We start from the raw sequence: 19,481 nt of genomic DNA, 5'->3' as shown, positions 1-19,481 counted from the left end.
AGATTTACTAAATGTATACACGAAAGCTATGTTGCTCGTCTTCTTTCCTATGAATGAAAACTAAAGGTCCAACTATAATAATAATAATACAAAGAATATCCAGAGAATCCAAAGAATCCAGTCGCTCGCCGAATAAGTTAAATCAGACATGTAGATACGTGAGCAAAATTGCATTATGGCTATGCATTAATTTCGCACACTTAAGTGAATTTTCGTTGTGTTTTTGACATAAGCTTATGTTTGCTTATGCCTATTATAGTTGGGCCTTAAGGCAGAGAAAAATCTGAAATAATTTTGTATGTTCTTTTCCTCTCATAATCCTAATGCACAGTAACACATCATTCTTCACAAATGAAAACAAAATCGTTTTATTTTGATTTTTTGTGGTATGTTGTGGCTGGTGGTGATGCGTTGAAAATAGGTGCAGGAGAGTTGATCGCTTGTCGACGACGAGAAAAAAAAAATATTTATTTGGAAATAGAAACAAAGCTAGGACAAGGTTGTCTTTATAGATCGAGTTCTTATAATCGGATATGTAAATGCTAGTTGCGTGCATTCATGTGGATTTGTTTTATAAATTCATCTTTTTCTTCAATTTTGTAAAATCTCCACAAATATATTTTTCTGTTTTATATCTTTTTAAACGTAATGAGGTGTTGTTGACTGGTGTCAATGGGATGATGAGGTACCTACATATGGATGTCCAATGTACATGTATGTTCCTCATTGTACATAATGTGTCAACAATTAAAATAATATTTTTTTCTAGTTTGAAAAGAACTGATCTTATTTTTTTTTATTCAAAAAGATAACTTCCTCAAAAATGGACAAGTACATTTTGTGCAGCAAAAATAAAATATGTTCTGTTTTCTGTTCAAATAAGGGTCTTTTGTAGATTTGTATTGCCCTGATTTGTATGTTTCCTTGACATAACTGTATGAAAAAACGTGTTTCTTTTTGATTATTGTAATGGGTCCGATTTATTTTCTCTAGAACTAATGAACCGATTTTCTTTTCTGCACAAGCCATTATACTGTCTTAATAATATTTGATGATCAACCAATTCATTATTTTTTGTTAGCTAAATGGAATTTTCATTTTTGAAGAAAAACTTATTTTGCAGGTATATTTTTAGATCTTACAGGATATACTATATTTAAACAGACTCTTTGGATACATGAGCAAGTTCGTCCAGTTTTTTCAGTTTTTTTTTTTCAAGTATCTTAGTCTTGACATTCTTAAATCAGACTGTGATGCAAGCCAACCTTATAATCTACCATTGTTGTCTGTCTGATATTTATTTAATTTGTTTGGAGATAAAATAATTTTGTATTCGTAAAATGTTCGAGGTGACAAATTTTTTTCAGTTTTTTATAAAAAAAACCTTTAATTGGATTTTTTTCAAAAATATATTTGTTTGCTTTCTGCCTTTTTATCTGTATACAAAATTTATTTCAAGTCGATATCTCTTCTGGTTTTGAGCTATGCACGAAGAGAAAAACGTCGCGAACGTACGATCGTACGAACGTACAAACATCTTTCTAAAAATTTTTTATTTCGACTCTAGGGACCTTGAAACGTCGAGAAATGTCAAAATGATGAATTTAACAAATTGGACACATTACAATAACTTCCTATGGGAAGTTAAAATTAGAAAACACAGAAACCAAATCATCTAAACATTCACTTGCCCCTACTTGCCCACACAATATTTTCATATATCAATACACAAGCAACTTCTTCTATTCTCCTTTCCGGACACCTAACAAATCTAACATTCACAAAAAAAAAAAAAAAAAACAAAAAAAAGATCCAACATTATCACCCCTTTCTTCTTTTACGCCCAAAACGGGCATAAAAAAAGATAAATTTGTTTGCAACGGATCAAACTTTGTTTTTTTATTAATTGGCAAACAAAATGACAAATGAGAAAAGTTTTTAGAAAGAAAAAAAAAATATGCAAGGCAAAAAGAGCTTTCTCAGCTTTATTTTTAAAAGCTCTTGTCTGTTAAGGCTTGTCTGTTAAGAGAAAAAAATGTTTCATTTTTTCCTGCAGGGATGAGACATATGCATACAATTATTATCTGTGCTCAAAGCTTATTTGAGAAAATCTCTTTTTTTTCTTGTACAATAATCCATGATAGTGTTTTTTTTTGTTATAATGTGCGCGAACTCAAGGAGATATGAATACCCTTATAATAATTAAACACAATGCGAGCAATTAGGAAAGTAAGATATGATTAGAAAGGAGATATCGATGCACATTGGTTTTGAATGTCTGTCCGTTGTAATGAGTTTGAAATATTGAGTCTAGTAAAGCATTCCACATTCGTGTAGTGCGACTAAAGAAAGAATGGGTGTATTCATAAACGTCAGCCCAACTAAGAACTGCGTTATCTGCATTCATAAAGTCAGATTATCGATCGAACTAACCTAGTCGAACTGCAGTACCTACAGTTCATAAACGTCAGACTGTTGTCAGCGTCGGGCAGATTGTGCAGCTGAATTTGTTTGGCTGCAGAAAGAGCGGGAATTATTAAAATAATGTTTACAACAACAAGCAGGACGAAGCGGCACTGACTCGTAAAGAATGTATGTAATGGCAAATACCTATTTGGTTTATTTTTTGATAAAAATAATTTAAATTATTGTTTTAAAGGGGATGATGAAAGTACTGTAGGTAATGTGTGGACAACTAACCACATTAAACTTTTAATTACAAAGCGAATAAGCATGGAAATGGAATTCAATGCTGGAAAGAAGAAAAAAATTACATTGTGGAGGACGCCATTTTTCTCTGACGTTTATGAACTCTGTTTACACACAAATAGAGAGTATATCTAATAATTATTAGATATACTCTGCACAAATCGGACTAAGTCAAAAAAATTTGTTTACTGCAGACATCATAGAGGAAATCTATTATCTAGAGTCCCGACCGGTACCCGTCCTACCTGAAACACCCTCAAATTTTATTCGAGGTGGACTCTTTCAAATTCGCTATCGGTGAATACATGTGAGTGGGAAAAAAAGCAAAATAGGGGATTGGGCTAAAAAGAAACTTATGGAATTTTTGTGATCTGTCAAAAATGACAATCAATTTTGCAAAACAAAACAATGGGTTTCGGATGTTTAAAGTAAGTTTTTGTTAATTATTTTGATATTTAATATAATTTGTTATTTTTCAGACTAAAAACCTTTATAGTGAAAAGGGTATATATAAGTTCACTTCATCGAATAAAAAGTAAGTCAAATTGCAGCGAAGGAGGTGCAAAAATAATCGATTTATTTTATAGTCTGTGTTTTCATTTTAGATACTGCCAATAACATACCATAATGCAGGAAGCAATTTCCCTGAAGAAATCAGGAAGACAATGCAAACAAGGCGCAGATTTTTGCAGGCAAGTTTTTAACGACAGATACTGCCCATTGTGATTGTATGTACATTTCAACGGCATAGCTAACAGTGCCAACTCAACCTATTCATCAGCTGCCAAGAAATATAATGCAAGCCGCTCAAATTATTGACGCAACAGGGCGCGGAGATCAGTTTTGTAAGTACGAATCGAAGCATTTATATTGGTCGACTTCCTTAATCTTAATCTTCTAGATATAAATCCAAGCTTGTAGCAACAAATGTCTCAATATCTTGTTGCCATTGAAGGACGACAAGGATACGAAGCTGGCTGATACAGATGACGTAGCTGAACAGAATTTCGATTTTGAAGCAACCTGCTGAAATAATAAAGCACTTTCTAAATCACGGCAGTCGGAAATCATTGGTAAGTCTTCCGAATGGAAATTTAAAAAATAATGTCATCATTTTTGTATGTACTATTTTAGAATTCCCTGCAGTTCTGGTAAACTTAAGGACTGGCAATATAGAAGAATTCCCTGAATTCGTTATGCATATTGCAAATGACTTAATAAGCCACTTAGTTGTTTTGAATTTTTGGCAAATAACAAAAATTTGAACTTGATGTTTTAACCTAAGACTGCAAATTCTTAATAAAAAGTACGAAACAAATTTAAACGGAATACTGAAGAAAGATATTGTAGGTTTGGAAAAACATGACACATTTTTTTTGTTGAAAAAGGCTATTTCATGAATTTAGATATCCTCGCAAAAGCCTTAATGTATTATAAGGTTGGGTGCCGAATAGAATTTAAAAACATATTTTTATCAATTTCACTTTATTTTAAAAACAAATAATCATGATTAACAAATCAAAAAGTCTACATGTTTAATGGTTTAAATAATTCCTTATCACATAAAAAGAATACAATATTATACTTATCAAATTATATTGAATTTAATTTTCATATTAATAGAAATACGTTCAAATATATGCTTAGTTTATTTTTTTAACTTTACATTCTTAGTTTATAATATAAAATTTTAAATAAAACTTGTCATATTCATTAGTCTATTTAAGTATACTGTTAACTCTAATTGATGTAATAAATAAATAAAATTAAAAAAATATGAAAATGGGAACGAAACACATATACTACATTTGCTTTTAAAATGGACTATTTTCAATTAGCTTAAGACTAAAAAAAACGTCGAATGGCCTTTCTCAAAAAATGCTTCTTTAAGAATCCATATCATTGTATATGGATATTTGGCATGTTTGTTAGATAAAAAAACTCAAACAATTCGAAAACAACAAAACAAATGTATTTAACCTTCAACACACCATTTGAAATCTGCCAGATCAAGAATGGATAGTCCAGGCTCTGGAAAAATCTCAATGATCGGATTTCGTTGCAATTCAGTTCACCTAGTCCTTCAACATTTCCTTTATAAATTAAAAATCACCTCCATGGACTAGAAGCGTCAAATCTTCAGCTAGAATCGTTTGTGCTTTTCTCTTCTCTTTTAATTTTTTGTGTTCTTCAATGAGAAATGCAATTTCTTCCTCGTATAGCAATTAATTTGTCTCAATGACCGACGACCCTAGTTGGTTTCGTTCTGTTTTTTTTTTTTTTGCTGCTAGGATCACCGATAAGACCCGTAGCTCTTCCAACTAACGCAATTGGACTGTGTCCTTCTCGGTAGCAATGCAGAAGTCCAATTATTACTAGGAGATTGCCAACGTGTAGAATATCGGCAGTTGGATCAAAGCCGGCATAGATCTTTTGTTGTTACTTGTGAAAAGTTTCGTCATTTCCGGACTACCGTTTTAAGAAGAACAGAATATAATTCATGAAATTGTTTATAAAATATACATAGAACAGTTAATCAGGAGTACTATTAACAACTTTGTTTTTATTAATTTTGACTTTTGTTTTGATTTATTTAAAATTTAAATCGCCGAAATTGTTTTTTGTTTTAATTTTCGTTGTCAAAATACTCACCTCGCTGTTGATCTGTCAAAACAGGGTACAACTCAAATTGGGCCACGTTCGCATTGCAGTTCTAGGGTGCACCTATACTTTCGGCATGTTTTTTCTGTTTTTAGCTAAACTTTTCATAAAAATCATTGAATTTTTTTGCCGAAAGCAGTACAATATTATTTTTAGCACAGTTTCACTAAAAATAAGTTGAAAATTAATTTTTTTTTAAATATTACATTCATTTTTCAATTCAACGTATCTCTTTTTTTTTTGAACGGCTGAGTTCACCTTTTTCCCCCGCGACACAAATTCCATAACCACTACATTCATAATGGCTTGGTCCCATTAGAAATGCACGGGACAACTAACACATGCTTGTAGACCGAAAGAGAGCAAACCCATTAAGTCGGGACTCTAGATAATATATTTCCTCTATGATGTCTGCCATATTATCTAGAGTCCCGACCGGTACCCGTCCTACCTGAAAAACCCTCAAATTTGATTCGAGGTGAACTCTCTCCAATTCTGTATAGGTGAATACATGTGAGTGGTGGAAAAAAGGCAAAATGTCAGATTGAATTCTTGTCAAAAATGACAGTTCCACAATTTCGATTTCAAAAACAAAACATTCAATTTGAGATTCTACAAGTAAGTTTTTGTAAATTATTTTGTTTTATCTGAACATTTAACAGAATTTATTTCTTTTCAGATCAAAAACCTTAACGGTTAAGTGCTACAAGTGCATTTAATTGAAAAAACAATAGGCCAGGTACCAGAAGAAAAAAATGAGACTTACTCTACTCGGAGCTTAAGTACGTAAGTACTTTCAAAAAAAAGTATCTCGTAAACAAAAAAATATTTAAGTTGCTTTGTTGCAGCTATTGATTACTCCAATAATATACTTTACTACCAATTCAAGAAGATGTAGTACATAATAATAAAAATCGACTTTATAAGCATCTCCTTCGTGTTTTCATTTCGTGTGCTGCCGATTAGAAACCAATTTCATTCATTTACTTACGAGTAATCTTAACACGGATATTTTAAGTTCTATGGTTCTTTAGGATTTTCAACGTCCTTTGCCCATTCATCAGCTGCCAAGAAGTATGATTCAAGCAACTAAAGCAACTAAATCTTCACCTTCTAGATATAAATCGATGCTTGTAACGCCAAATATCTCGCTAAAGAACGGCAAGGACACTGCTGACCGAGTCATCGGCTACTGCGGGCACTTTAGGACGACGCAGACCACCAGATGGTGAAATGAAAGTCGACATTGAAGCAACCTGCTGGGAGGACACCTCCTAAATGACGGGAATTAAAAACCTTTGGTTAGCCTTTTGAATAATGAAAATCAAATCATTTTCGTATGCACCAATTTAGAATTTTCCTATATAGAAAGAAAAAATAGAAGCCGAATTCCTAAATACGCAATGCTTATTGAATCAAGAACTAACTGGAATCACTTAGAAGATCATCAGGAACTGCCACAATTTTTAATCAACGGTTCGAATTACCAGCATAAGTTTTATAATTATAAACCAATGAACTTGCTACAATTTAATTGTGCGTCCATTGACCAAAAGGTTTATAATGACAAGACTAATTCAAAGTAAGCTTCACATAAACCACAAACTTTGAAAGCACTACCTAATTGATGTGTTTTTTTTTCAGCAACAAATCGAAGCGGTATTGAAACAAATCCTGAAGTGAAGATGATTTTAGTCGACGACATGCTTTAAATCTCATCCGTTAATAATAACGTGCAAAAGCGTTTGGACTATGCAAATGCGTATGTTTCGAAGCCGGATGATTTCTGGAAGAACGTGATATTCCTTGACGAGAGTAAGTTCAACATTTTTGGGTCGGATGGAAGAAGGTTTGTGTGGCGGCAACCAAACACGGCCTTGGAGACAAGAAATATGCAGCCAACAGTGAAGCATGGAGGCGGAAATGTCATGGTCTGGGGAGTGATGGGGGCTAGCAGGGTGCGAAATTTAGTATTTGTTGAGTCGACGATGGATAAAATGGTTTATCTGCAAATACTAAAAGACAACTTAAAAGCCAGCGCCAATTAAATGGGCTTAAGCGAGGACTTTGCATTAGTGCAAGACAACGACCCTTAGCATTCCTCAAGGGGGATTATTTGGAAAAGAAAATCCGAGAATCGGAAATAAGAAACAAAAATCAACTGAAAGCCGTTTTAATTGAAGAATGGAACAAAATTCCACCGGAAGTGACTTCAAAACTAGTCCTGTCCATGCAAAACCCTTTAAAGAATGTTATTAAGGCAAAAGGTTACCATACTAGGTACTAAACGAAGCAATTAACTATTAAACTTTAAAGTGTATGTGCAATTTTGTATGTTAATTTTAGTTTCTTCCCTTTTTGTTATTGTTTTTTTATTCCTATGAAGTCTATGTAACAGAATTTTATTTTGTTTTTACTTCTATCATAATAAAGAAAATAATTAATGAAAAAATAAATATATAATAAGTATTTTTGATAAAGTATGTGCATTTTCAATCTAAACATTCAGATGTACGTGCAATTTTTTGTTGCAGTGTATGTATATGAGTGCCTTCTATTTAAAAAAAAAGTAATATTTAAAAAAACTAAATTGATGAAGTAATTCTTGGAGTTAGGTTTGAAATGAATTGAATATGTTGACGGCATCTACAGCAATATATCATAGATGAATTGGAAGGCATTTAAGTTAAGTTCGAAGACGTACAATAAAAAGAGAGAAAAAATTAAGATAGTTCCTATTTTATTATTTATAAAAATATTCTTACCGGATACTTCCCTTAAGCTTCACTTCATCATACTCTTGATTATAGTGAATTAACGATTAAATCATCATCATGACGAAGGGCTTGTGTAGACTGCAATCCTTCGCCTGTCGGTCGCTGGCTTTAAGAAGTACTTTGCATTGCACAGATGGTGACACATGACGTGCCTGCGCTATTGGTATCAAATAATTTAATTGATCCAGCGATCCCATAACTTTATACTCACATTTTTGACATGTATATCCTTCTCAACGAATAAAGCATGTCAGTCCGGTTTCATCGCGAAGCTTTTCAGTCTTCTGCAATATCTACCTCTTCGCTCTAATCGGTTCTTCTCATTCCTTCAGTTGGGTTAAAAATTGGGGACAAAAGAACCTATGACTATCAACTAAAAAAAAAACAACAATATTCATATAATTTGTGTTTTAAATGAATGGGACGAACGCACTTATCTTGCATTTGTACCTCTTCGTGGCCGATGATTTTTCGTTCCAGAATAGATACAATTTTAGCTTTGGTGGCTTCCTTCAGATAATTCCACTTCTTCTGTTGCAACATTCTCCATGGTTTCTTCTTTATCTGAGGATTAAATTAAGTACAAATTCACTATATATTTTTATTTAAATAAGTTGATATTTTCCATTTTAATTGTTTTAGGCCGTGTGTGAATTGCGCTAAAATTTGCGTTAAAACTTCTACCACGATTAAAATTTGACGTCTTCTTTGAGGTGGGATCAAATTTAGCCATTTGCTGTGTGAATTGCGTTAAAACAATTATTTTAACCAAGATTTCTGCGCAGGTTAAACAAATTTCCCTCGATAATTTAAGAAATTTCCCTGAACAAAAATTGGGATTCTTGTTCGCGGAAAAATAATTTCGCTTACAAAACATATTTTTAAGAAAACAGGGTTAATAAAAAGTCTCTGAAACTAAAAAAAAATCTTTTTTATTTATTGTTCTCGATTCTAATGCCATATTTTAAAACAACAGTTAAAAATATTCAAACAAAATTCCCATTTTGATTAATTGATTTATTCGGTGTGGTAACACTGAATAATTGTTGATATCTTTCATACATTTCAAAAGAAACAAAACAATTAATTCGTATTTGGTTCAGAAAAATGACAAATTTAAAGTATTTTGCTGTGATTCTTTTATATCTTTTAAAATATCAAAGCGTAATAGGGTAAGTTATTAGTTGACGTTCAAGTTAAAAGTTTTCCAATAATAAATCCTATTGGCAGATTACCCGTGTAAGCTATGGAAGACTTCGAGTGTTTTCAGAAGACATCGATGCAATTCTCAACAACGATAAGATCAAATGTCGTGAACATTTGCGGTTGAAAAGTTCCACTTTTAGAACGATTGTGGGCCTCATGCCAGGGAAACGGAGTGGTCGGACAAATGAGTATGAACTCGTTGTATTCCTTTACTGGATGGCATCTGGTTGTAGCTATCAACTTGCTGGTGGCTTTATTGGAATGAGCAGATATACAGTGAAGAGCATTGCGCACAAAATGCTTAATTTCTTTTGCGGATCCATGTGTCATCTCATTAAACATGTTCAACCTAATAACTATGAGGACATTGGCTATAAATTTTGCAGACGTTCCAAACCTAATATATTTCAAAATGTGATAGGAGCTATAGACGGCACTCATATCAGGATACTTTGTCCTGTAAGAAAACATGACGAATATTTAAACTATAAACGTTTTTATTCGATCCAATGTCAATCTGTTGTTGACAGCAAATTGATGTTTAATGACGCTTTTGTTGGATTCCCTGGATCAGTACATGACACTCGTGTAAGTTCAACAACATATTTCTTGTCAAGTAAATATTCATAACACATTTTTTCTTAGGTTTTGAAAAACAGTCAACTATACAAAAGTGGCAATTATCCAAAGCAACCCTATTACTTGCTGGGAGATAGTGGATATGCGTGTCGTTTACATCCAATACCCATCATAACACCTTACAAAACATCCAATTCGAATGAAAAAAAGTTCAACACCACACATAGTAAAGCCAGAAACGTTGTTGAATGTGCTTTCGGAATAATGAAAAGCAGATGGAGAAATATTTTTAATAAAGGGTTGGTGATTTAGGTTAGTATTCTTAAAAACAATGATCGAAATAATTATAATTTTAAGTCACTTTTGTTTTATCGTTTTTAAGGTAGAGGTGATCCAGAAGAATTATTTCATTCCAATGACAACACTGGGGAAAATCTAGGAGTTGATGAAAGTGACACAGCTGAAGCATTACTTTTTCGCAATTCGTTGCTTCAAAGATTGATGCAAAATATTCCAAATAATTAAAAAACATAAATACCAAAATCAAAAAAATCACTTTTTATTCATCTTCTGATGAGGAACAGACAACCAGATTGTTTACGTTAATATCTGCGTAATCTTTTGCAACCATTTGCCCAAAAACGGCCATGAGTGTACCCATTTGTTTGGACAGCTTTTTGTCACGTTTAATGCAGTGTTTTTCGTATGCACTAAACTTTGGTGTTGCAACGGAAGCTGATGTTGATGGACGTGAGGTTGATGCAATGGGCGATGTTGGCGAATCAATCTCAGTGAAAGTAAACTTCAGAGAGGAAGATAATCTCGGCGATGACATCAGCTCCGAACCAATATCTCAAGTTGGTGGCAGAGGTTCCAGCGAAACTACTCCCGATGAACTTTCTAAGAGGAAAGGCGGGTGGTAGTTGTGCTTTTTGGAAGCATATTGGTGAAATAGTTGGAAATAGGGCCAGGATTCCATTTCCTTATTTGTGGCTGCATCATCACCGGCACCATCACCAGTATGCTGCTCAAAGAACGACTGTGATCGAAAAAATATTATGAAAAAGTGTGTGTAAGGTATGGCAGAACATACACAACAATGTACCTTGTATTTTTGTGACATATTTTTCCATAGCTGCCTGCATGCCTTAAAATCCTTTGTGGGGTCTCCAAAGCGCTCCGCTATACACCTTCAATTGAAAAAAACAACCGTTATTTAACAGAAATTTGTTACTGTTTTACAAACCTCCATCCATCATTAATGTTTGCATTTTTCGATGTAAACATATCATCCAAACTTATCCTAGTTTGAATGAGTTTTATTTTTTCTTCGTGAGACCTAGAAAACAAAAGCATTGAATTTATATAAATTAATTAATTTCAAACTTAAATTTATTGTATGGTTTTCCAGCCTGCCTTCGTTTTTTTTCTTGCTCCATTTCCGTTTGGTTTGAACGCAAAGTTGCAAAAGCAAGAGCAAATTTCTCTATCAATAGAAACGTCAAATTTTAACACACTTTAACCTGTTCCACAGCTCAATAAATGTTAACCCATTTTATTCAATTCAATTACGGCCTTACCTTCTTTTGCATTACTGGGAATGAATTTTGTTTTGTTTACATTTTGTTGAGTTGTCAAAATTCTCACCTCGTTGTAAATCTGTCAAAACTGGGCTAAACACAAATTAGTCCACGTTTGCATTGCAGTTCTATGGTACGTCTATACTTTCTACATGATTTTTTTTTTTTTTGTTTTTATCGAAACTTTTTATAAAAATCATAGAATTTGTTTGCCAAACGCAGTCAAATATTATTTTTAGCACAGTTTTCACTAAAAATAAGTTGCAAAATTCATTTTTCTTAAAATATTGCATTCATTTTTCAATTTTTGAATTCAACGGATCTCTTTTTTGAACGGCTGAGTTCACCTCATAGTTTCTTTCCCCGCGGTCGAGCAATATTGGCACAAATTCGATAACAACTACATTCATAATGGCTTGGTCCCATTAGAAATGCACGGGACAACTAACACATGCTTATCCTTATGGACAAAATCCTATCAATTTAGCTTGTAGGCCGAAAGAGAGCAAACCCATTAAGTCGGGATTCTAGATAATATATTTCCTCTATGTCCAGAAGGTTTATGATGTCGATACTACTCCAAAGTAAGTTTTACATAAAGCCTAGTACATACTTGTGAACCATCTCGTGAACCTATACAAATTTCAGTTTTTGGTTCACCCGTGAACTTGCTCGTGAAGCTGAGTGGAGAACAAAGTGGAGAGTTTTCGTTCACGGGCAATGCACGTGCAAAATGTACGGGAACTGTTGGTGAAGCTTTGACATTTGGATTGTTCATGTTCACAACGTGTACTCACAAGTGTGTACCAGTGAGCAATGTCAAAAGTTCACTTTCTCCGCTGGCGAACGTTCACTTCACGAGGAAGTATGTACTAGGCTTAAACCACAAACTTTGAAAGAACTAATTAATACTTTTTTAGCAACCAAATAAAACGAAGTTGTATTGCAAGTCATACAATTTGATTCGACGACTTGCTTGGAATCCCATCCATTGATAATCTACTTTTGATGTGGCGCAGCTAGCTTTGAAATAAATTTGAATTTTTTTTCTAAACTGTATGTAATTTAGTATATTTTTTTTTTTTGAAATTCAATGCTATTATTTACTTTGAATAAGAAAAAAACAGAAAATTAGATGTTTAAATGTATCTTAGTTTTTGAGTAATTAAAAGAATATTAAATTTACCCAAGAATAACACTTTTTTTTGGTTTTCCTAAATTGTATCTACTCAAGTCAAATATTAAATTACTGAATTATAACTTCTTAATCGTATCAAATTTTTGGCAAATAATTAAAATAAGTAAAGTATTTTTTCTTTATTGAGGCATTAAAAATTTTATATTTGTAATCCTTTTTCTTCTTAAGTTTTGGTTCATCACGTCCGTGTGTATTCTTTCGCGATTTCATGTGGTTAACAGACTCATGTGTCTTCATTTGAATCTACCTAAAGTTTTGAATTGTAATACTTTTATCACAGATAATAAATATACAGATGTCTCACCCTTATGGCGAGAAATGATATCAAAATCAAATCAAATGGGGTGGCGCAACAGTCCGTTGTGAACCAGGGCCTAGTGACTTACATCTCTCAACCATTCCTGTGTGCGAGTACTGTTGTCAGGAATGGAAGGGACCTACAATTTTGGGCCGAATCCGAACGGCTAGTTTTGAGAAAGCACTTTTTCATGACAAGAATTACTCTTGAAGGATTTGTCAATTCCTCGCAAGAGGCAGTACCCGCGAAAATTATTTTTTTTAATTAAGGTGGCACAGGCAGGGATTGAACCCAGACCCTTTGCATGACAGTCCAACGCACTAACCATCATGCTACGGGTACTGCTACTGGGCGAGAAATGATATATGAAACTGAAATCAACCAAAGAAAGAGCTTTTTCAAAAAGTTCAACACATTCACTAAATGAATACACGAAAGCTATGTTGCTCGTCTTCTTTCCTATGAATGAAAACTAAGGCAAAGAAAAATCTGAAATCATTTTTGTATGTTCTTTTCCTCTCATAATCCTAATGCACAGTAACACATAATACACCAAGATCATTCTTCACAAATGAAAACAAAACTCGTTTAATTTTGATTTTTTTGCAGGAGAGTTGATCACTTGTCGTCCTTGTTGACGACGAGAAAAAAAGAATATTTACAGTTGTCTTTGGAAATAGAAACAAAAACAAAGCTAGGACAAGGTTGTCTTTATAGATCGAGTTCTTACAATCGGATATGTAAATCCTAGTTGCGTGTATTCATGTGGATTTCTTTTATAAATTCATCTTTTTCTTCAATTTTGTAAAATCTCCCCAAATACATTTTTCTGTTTTATATGTTTTTAAACGTAATGAAGTGTTGTTGACTGGTGTCAATTGGATGATGAGGTACCTATGTACATATGTCCAATGTACATGTATGTACCTCATTGTACATAAAATAAATTAAAATAATATTTTTTTCTAGTTTGAAAAGAACTGATCTTATTTTTTTTTATTCAAAAAGATAACTTTCTCTCAAGAAGTTGTGTGGGTGGTTTTTTTACAATAGCAGTTAAAACAAAAGGTGAAAATTTTGGTTAACCCTTAATATCTCACGAACCAATAAAGCTAGAGGCTTCAATTAAATTGTATAGGTGTTATATATTGTAACGCCTATGTAAGGAAGATGGATGGGGCAAGTGTAATCCAAGTTGATCTCTGAGAAAATTGAAACCGCAGGACGAACGTTTGCAATAAAATAAGTTTCGCAAAAATCTTGCTGTTTTGATTTATACCTTCCATTAAAACGATTTCTCCTTCGAGAGAATTCTTTTCATCAGACCGAAGCCTTTTTTTACTCCTTTTAAGTCGACTAATTTTCTGTAACATGTTTATTTTAGATTTTTGATTTGTCATATTTTTGTATTGCTCCAGAAAAGAACCGTTATTTTGTTTTTAAGTTTTCTCTAGAACTAATGAACCGATTTTTTTTTCTGCACAAGCCATTAATAATATTTAATAATCAACAAATTCATTACTTTTTATATTTAAACAGACTCTTTGGATACATGAGCAGGTTCGAGCGATCCAGTCGTGCATTTCAATTGTTTTGCTTTTCGTCCAGTTTTTTCAAAGTTTTTTTTTCAAGTATCTTAGTCTTGACATTCTTGAATCAGACTGTGATGCAACCCAACATTATAATCTACCATTATTGTCTGTCTGATTTAAAAAAAAAATGCTCGGATGCGGCCCACACTAATTACTTCCCATCCCGTTAGTTTAATTATTTTTACAAATTTTAAAACAACCAACAATACTTAATATAAGGAACTAGTTTAGTTTGAAAATCTAGTTTTGTTAAATAGATTTTTAGTCGACAACAAATTTTTATCAATTTTAGAAGCATTTCTTAAATTTTTACAAATTGGATGAATGAAATTAATTTGAGAGATATCAAGAAACGAACACCAATTTTTACCAAATTTGCGTACTATTTCTTGCAGATTTTATTTTTTTATGAAAAACGGACTGTTAGATTTTAATAAAAAACAGCTAATTATCGAAAACAATATTTTCTGTGAAATAAAAAAGAGTTGGACAATATTTTTAATTTCGAAAAGCTATTTGAGTCGAAAGTAAATTTTTACGAAGTTTTGGAATTGTTTTTTTTTTTGTTAGGTTTTAAGTTTTTTTAATCTTTCAGTTCTATTTTTCTCAAAATTGTATTAAATGAAAATAAACAAAATATAAAATAAAAAGAAAAAAAGGGAAAAGTAAACATGAACTTACCAGAGGAAAGCACACTGCGCAGCCGTGTTCTGCTTGCTCATAAGTCATAATGGTATCGGTGACTGACAGTTCTCCAATCTCTACACGGATGCAAAATAATAGGTGTGTTCCAATGGCGAGTTGGGTTGCGTGTTAGATTAGTTAAGTTGCGTGTGACCTGAATTCTTACGATACTAGTTTTGTTTTAGGTTCGTATTTAGACTTCGTAAACAACCATTTTTTGCATGTTATTGTTTGTTATGGATTAAATGTTTTATTATTATTAATGTTATAATTTCGTTATTATGTAATGTGATGTTTGTAGTGTTCTGGTCTCAGGTGAATCTGTGTTACAGGTCTCCCCAATTTTTGACCTACGAACACACCTCGGGGATAATAATACCCCTATTTTGTTAGAGGAGTACTAACACCAGCATGGCCTCCCACTATTTTGGGTTTGATGATGTGAGTGGAGGAATACAATATGTGAAGGTGGGTATGCGATCGGATGATATTGCTGTTAGTGATACATCGTCTGAATATACCTTTGCCGGTGTGGGTTGTTATTTTAGCATACCTTCATTTAGCCGACTAGCACACAGAGGCGTGTAAAGAAAGTGAATTCGAATTCAAATTCAAATATTGTAAAAATAAAAACGACGATTTCTGGTATTTTTTTCTTAAAGTTAAACGGCGTTCAATAATAAAAAAAAAAATGTTTTTTTTTTTATTTGATTCCTTAGAGCAAAGAAAGTGTTAATTGCCGATTGCCTAAAGTGGAAATATAATTTAATTTGTGATTCAGCCAATAACTCTGAAAAAAGAAGAGAAGCGAAGAACAAAAGAAAGGTGGTGAGTCCAGTGAATTTTCATAGTTTAGGAAGTTAATTAAAGTTATTATTTTTATATACCAGTTTTATTTTCGGCGGCCCGAACTCATTTGCGGAAAGCTGGGCCGCCGCCGCCAAAAAAAAGGAAATCTTTTAATGAAAAAAAAAGTGGAATTCAAAGCACAAAGTTAAACAAATACAAAAGAGGATAGTGTAAAAATCCCTATGTCCATAACAAAAAAAGGGATTCATAAAATATAAAAAAAAAGTGAAAATTCCATCTATTTAGCGATCAACAATAGATACGTGCAATCAGTTAGATCCAGCTATATACTATATACCTACCTATATACTTACCCCGTGGCTTTTTATGTGTAGTGATTGCCCTATAATTAAGTTGTTCTGCTTTGTTTAAAAAATTTGTACGTATACAAAAATATTTATATTTGTACAATTAGTCGAGGCGTGGAAGTTGATTTTTTGTTCTCAATTTATTTAATTTTTCTGGTTTCTTGTTTTAAAACATATTCTTGTGAGGTACCGAAAATTGGTGAGCGGTTGAATCGCGTCCAGTCACTGGGTTGTTTGTTTTAGTCTTAGCCGACACCTCCACAGAGCTCTATAGGGGTAGGGAGCTAGGGCATCGTCGTTGATTGATTGAAAGATACTACAAAGGGTATCAAAATTGAATATTGAAACGCGGCTTTTCAGTACCAATTTCTATTTTTTCTCATTTGTGTAAAAGTTTAATGACTGTAAGCAAAAATTGTAATTTAAAATAATTATGTGAATAAACTTCCAAAACGCCTACTGAAGGAACGAAAATAGTTTTTTTGTTATTGCTGTTTCGCCCCAGCGAAGCAATGTTGTGCTAAGTCTTTTTTTTCAGGGGTGTCGAGGGTAGCGGAGTGGACATGGACCTAAGATGACCTGAAGCCGATCATCGACCACAATCTTGGGGGTATCCAAAACTGGCCACGGATACCTAAAGGTAGGGTGGGTAATGGCCTCACTGCACTAACATCCGCAGTGCCCTGATGTGCCAATAGTCTGTCCGTTTATGTTTCCTTCCTTTTCCTCGTTCCTTGGCCTGATATATGTTTTTGTCTGCAGGCGAGGTTGAGTTTCGGGGGCAAGATCCCCCCCCGTCCGACGAGCTGACGCCGTGCACCGCAAGCAGGCCGCGTCCCCCGGATCTCAACAATCCCACCTAACCTATTCCAAATCTTCCTATCTCTTTTTCCTACCTCATCCTTATTCTACCCTTCCACTTCAACCACCTCCACACCTCCTCTTGCCACGCAACAAAATGGCGCCCAACGTAATTAAAGGGTGCCGCAACAAAATGGCGCCCAACGTTATTAAAGGGTGTTCCAACCCAGTTGGAACATTTTTTTTGGCGAATAAGTTAATGTTGTACTAGTTTCAGTTTTTTTATGTTGTATTGTCCTAACCAAACTTGGTGTGGATTTTTAAACCTCGTATGTCTGCGTCAGGACGGCCACAGGCGTACCTAGTCGTATCGCGACGAGTGTTTGAAAATTCACAGCGACCGCGGTTAATGAATGTAATGTTTTTTCTGAAATTACTGGAGTTTTTGCAAAGGGCGTATGTCTGCACCAGGAAGGCCACAGGCGAACCTAGGTGTATCGCGACGTTCCTTTGCGAAAGCTTGAGTAAGGTCAGTCAGTGCATTTTTTGTTTTGTCCTTTACCTATTCCCATCCTAACTTTTTTTTCTTTTCTTTCTTTCTAATTTTTCAATTTTCTTTTCCTAGTTTCGTCATTTTCTACTTGGGCGATTGAGTGTGCGAGACGTGTAGTCCGACATCATCGTCCAAAATTTTTGTGAAGTTTTATCCATTTGAATTTCTCTGTCAAAGGTTCACCCGGCAGTGATTTTGTAGGTTGCTGAAAGGTGAAAGAAAAGTCCACATACAAAAAGGAAATTTAAGGCAAATAAAACAAAACACCACTTAATTCAGTTTTTTTTTGTAATTCAATTGAAAAGCTGTTATCCACTAATTTCATAATTGACCAGGGCTTATCAAATTTTTGAAAACAAAAAAGAAATGTTTTTCGTGAAAAAATTACTTTTATTTTTATTTGTTCTAATTACTCAATAACTCAAATAAATTTTAACGTCTATAATCTTTAATTAATGCCATTGAATTTTAAAAACTAACTATGCTAAATTACATACAAATTTGAAAAACAACTATGTCGTGGAATCAACTGAACGGCAGAGTCAAATCGACTTCGAAGTTTCCTTTTGATTTGTTGCTGAAAAGGACACATCAATTAGTGTTTCATAAGTATGTGGTTTATGTAAAACTTACTTTGAAGTAGTCCTGCGCCTGCCATCATGAGTCTTCTGGTCAATTATTGATTCTATTATAATTATAGAATTACTGAAATAGAGCTCGTAAGTCGGTCATGAATACAAAATCTTGGCTTCTAAGGTCATTTACTTTGATATTCTTTTTGGAGCCAAATTCCAAAATCTCAATTGCGTAGGTAAAGGTTTCCGGATTGCGCAGCCATAGAAGTTGACATTATGAATTCATGGAATTCAGCTTCTATTTTGCCAGTCTTTAAGTTTACTAAAATTGCCTGGAATTCTAAAGTAGGACATTATTTAAATTAATTATAATATATTTTTAAAGAAGACATGCCAATGATATCCAACTCCCGTCATTTATGTGCTATATTCTCTGAACAGGTTGCTTCGAAATCGACCTTCTGCCTAGTTACGTACCTCATCTCCATGCGTCGTTTGTATAAGCCTCAGCGGCAGCAGTAGTCCCTGTCTCAGCCAGCTAAGTGTGCAAGTTGTAGTCATTTAGCATCAGCGTGACATTTGGAGCTACAAGCCTGGACCTTGAAGAAGATGTGGATTAAGTGAGTTGATAACGATATAAATATTTCAATTCTATTCTTTTACTTTCACAACTAATCGCCGCGCGCTGTTGCACTCTGTGGAATCAGAAGATGTTGCTTTTGTTGCTGCTGCAAGAGTAGTTTCTAGGGGCAGATGTTGCCGATCATGGTTCAACAGCAATTGGGGACAATCCATACAAATTGTTTAGAATTTATTGTTGGTTTCTGCATTATGCTATGAAACATCATCTAAATGAAACCGCTGACTATACAAACAATCAATAATTGTTACACCTGCAATATTACTTAATTTATTGTTTATTCCTTAAAATGGACTTGAATTACTTCATTATACAGGTTTTTGTTCTAAAAAATATCAAATTATATTAAATATCGAAACAATTTAAAAAAACTTACTCTTAAAATCCCAAACGAATTGTTTTATTTTGCAAAATTAAAAGCTTGGAACTTACTTTTTTAGAGGATACGCTGCATTTCCTATGAACATTTTT

The 19,481-nt window shown here is 33.5% G+C and overlaps 2 protein-coding genes and 4 long non-coding RNA genes across 13 annotated transcripts; 3 read left to right on the top strand and 3 right to left on the bottom strand.

Annotated features, from left to right (window-relative positions):
- Positions 1–1,464: 1,464 nt before the first annotated feature.
- On the top strand, positions 1,465–4,297 carry LOC129946438 (uncharacterized). 5 transcript variants are annotated; one of them, XR_008781591.1, is made up of 5 exons: positions 1,465–2,592; positions 2,660–3,244; positions 3,315–3,554; positions 3,611–3,782; positions 3,844–4,297. It is a non-coding gene; the product is annotated as an uncharacterized LOC129946438 (long non-coding RNA). The 5 variants fall into 5 exon arrangements; XR_008781592.1 differs by having other exon boundaries at positions 1,465–3,137; positions 3,189–3,244; positions 3,297–3,554; positions 3,844–4,285; XR_008781590.1 differs by having other exon boundaries at positions 1,465–3,137; positions 3,189–3,244; positions 3,844–4,279.
- A 1,495-nt stretch (positions 4,298–5,792) lies between these two features.
- LOC129946439 (uncharacterized) lies at positions 5,793–7,697 on the top strand. Its single transcript, XR_008781593.1, has 3 exons — positions 5,793–6,671; positions 6,739–6,952; positions 7,015–7,697. It is a non-coding gene; the product is annotated as an uncharacterized LOC129946439 (long non-coding RNA).
- A 182-nt stretch (positions 7,698–7,879) lies between these two features.
- LOC129946441 (uncharacterized) lies at positions 7,880–8,716 on the bottom strand. 2 transcript variants are annotated; one of them, XR_008781599.1, is made up of 4 exons: positions 8,581–8,716; positions 8,359–8,520; positions 8,136–8,304; positions 7,880–8,016 (listed from the first exon to the last, which is right to left on the bottom strand). It is a non-coding gene; the product is annotated as an uncharacterized LOC129946441 (long non-coding RNA). The 2 variants fall into 2 exon arrangements; XR_008781598.1 differs by having other exon boundaries at positions 7,920–8,304.
- LOC129946435 (uncharacterized) lies at positions 8,614–10,432 on the top strand. 2 transcript variants are annotated; one of them, XR_008781587.1, is made up of 4 exons: positions 8,614–8,727; positions 8,790–9,941; positions 9,999–10,244; positions 10,315–10,432. XR_008781587.1 is itself a non-coding variant. In XM_056056624.1 (2 exons), the coding sequence occupies exons 1-2, from the start codon at positions 9,510–9,512 to the stop codon at positions 10,242–10,244; spliced, it is 678 nt and encodes a 225-aa protein (XP_055912599.1). In that variant the 5' UTR covers positions 8,958–9,509; the 3' UTR covers positions 10,245–10,362. The 2 variants fall into 2 exon arrangements, 1 of the variants encoding a protein (XP_055912599.1); XM_056056624.1 differs by lacking the exon at positions 8,614–8,727 and having other exon boundaries at positions 8,958–9,941; positions 9,999–10,362.
- Positions 10,433–10,785: 353 nt separating this feature from the next.
- On the bottom strand, positions 10,786–15,318 carry LOC129946437 (uncharacterized). 2 transcript variants are annotated; one of them, XM_056056626.1, is made up of 4 exons: positions 15,282–15,318; positions 11,179–11,272; positions 11,038–11,122; positions 10,786–10,971 (listed from the first exon to the last, which is right to left on the bottom strand). In XM_056056626.1, exons 2-4 carry the CDS (start codon positions 11,217–11,219, stop codon positions 10,786–10,788), a joined length of 312 nt encoding a protein of 103 aa, XP_055912601.1. In that variant the 5' UTR covers positions 11,220–11,272; positions 15,282–15,318. The 2 variants fall into 2 exon arrangements, with proteins under 2 accessions (XP_055912601.1, XP_055912600.1); XM_056056625.1 differs by lacking the exon at positions 15,282–15,318 and having other exon boundaries at positions 11,179–12,682.
- Positions 15,319–16,589: 1,271 nt separating this feature from the next.
- LOC129946443 (uncharacterized) lies at positions 16,590–18,709 on the bottom strand. Its single transcript, XR_008781601.1, has 2 exons — positions 18,429–18,709; positions 16,590–18,372 (listed from the first exon to the last, which is right to left on the bottom strand). It is a non-coding gene; the product is annotated as an uncharacterized LOC129946443 (long non-coding RNA).
- Positions 18,710–19,481: the final 772 nt, after the last annotated feature.

The sequence above is a fragment of the Eupeodes corollae genome, chromosome 2 (genome assembly GCF_945859685.1).
Source record: "Eupeodes corollae chromosome 2, idEupCoro1.1, whole genome shotgun sequence".
NCBI lineage: Eukaryota > Metazoa > Arthropoda > Insecta > Diptera > Syrphidae > Eupeodes > Eupeodes corollae.
This window is presented reverse-complemented; position numbering and strand designations above follow the sequence as displayed.

Bases quoted from the DNA above. Each gene is read 5' to 3' on its own strand.
- LOC129946435 (XM_056056624.1), top strand. From the start codon at position 9,510: ATGCCAGGGAAACGGAGTGGTCGGACAAATGAGTATGAACTCGTTGTA. The intron at 9,942-9,998 runs GTAAGTTCAACA...ATTTTTTCTTAG, and splicing joins GATCAGTACATGACACTCGT to GTTTTGAAAAACAGTCAACT.
- LOC129946437 (XM_056056625.1), bottom strand. From the start codon at position 11,288: ATGCTTTTGTTTTCTAGGTCTCACGAAGAAAAAATAAAACTCATTCAA. The intron at 11,123-11,178 runs GTTTGTAAAACA...TTTCAATTGAAG, and splicing joins AACATTAATGATGGATGGAG to GTGTATAGCGGAGCGCTTTG. The intron at 10,972-11,037 runs GTACATTGTTGT...TTTCGATCACAG, and splicing joins ATATGTCACAAAAATACAAG to TCGTTCTTTGAGCAGCATAC.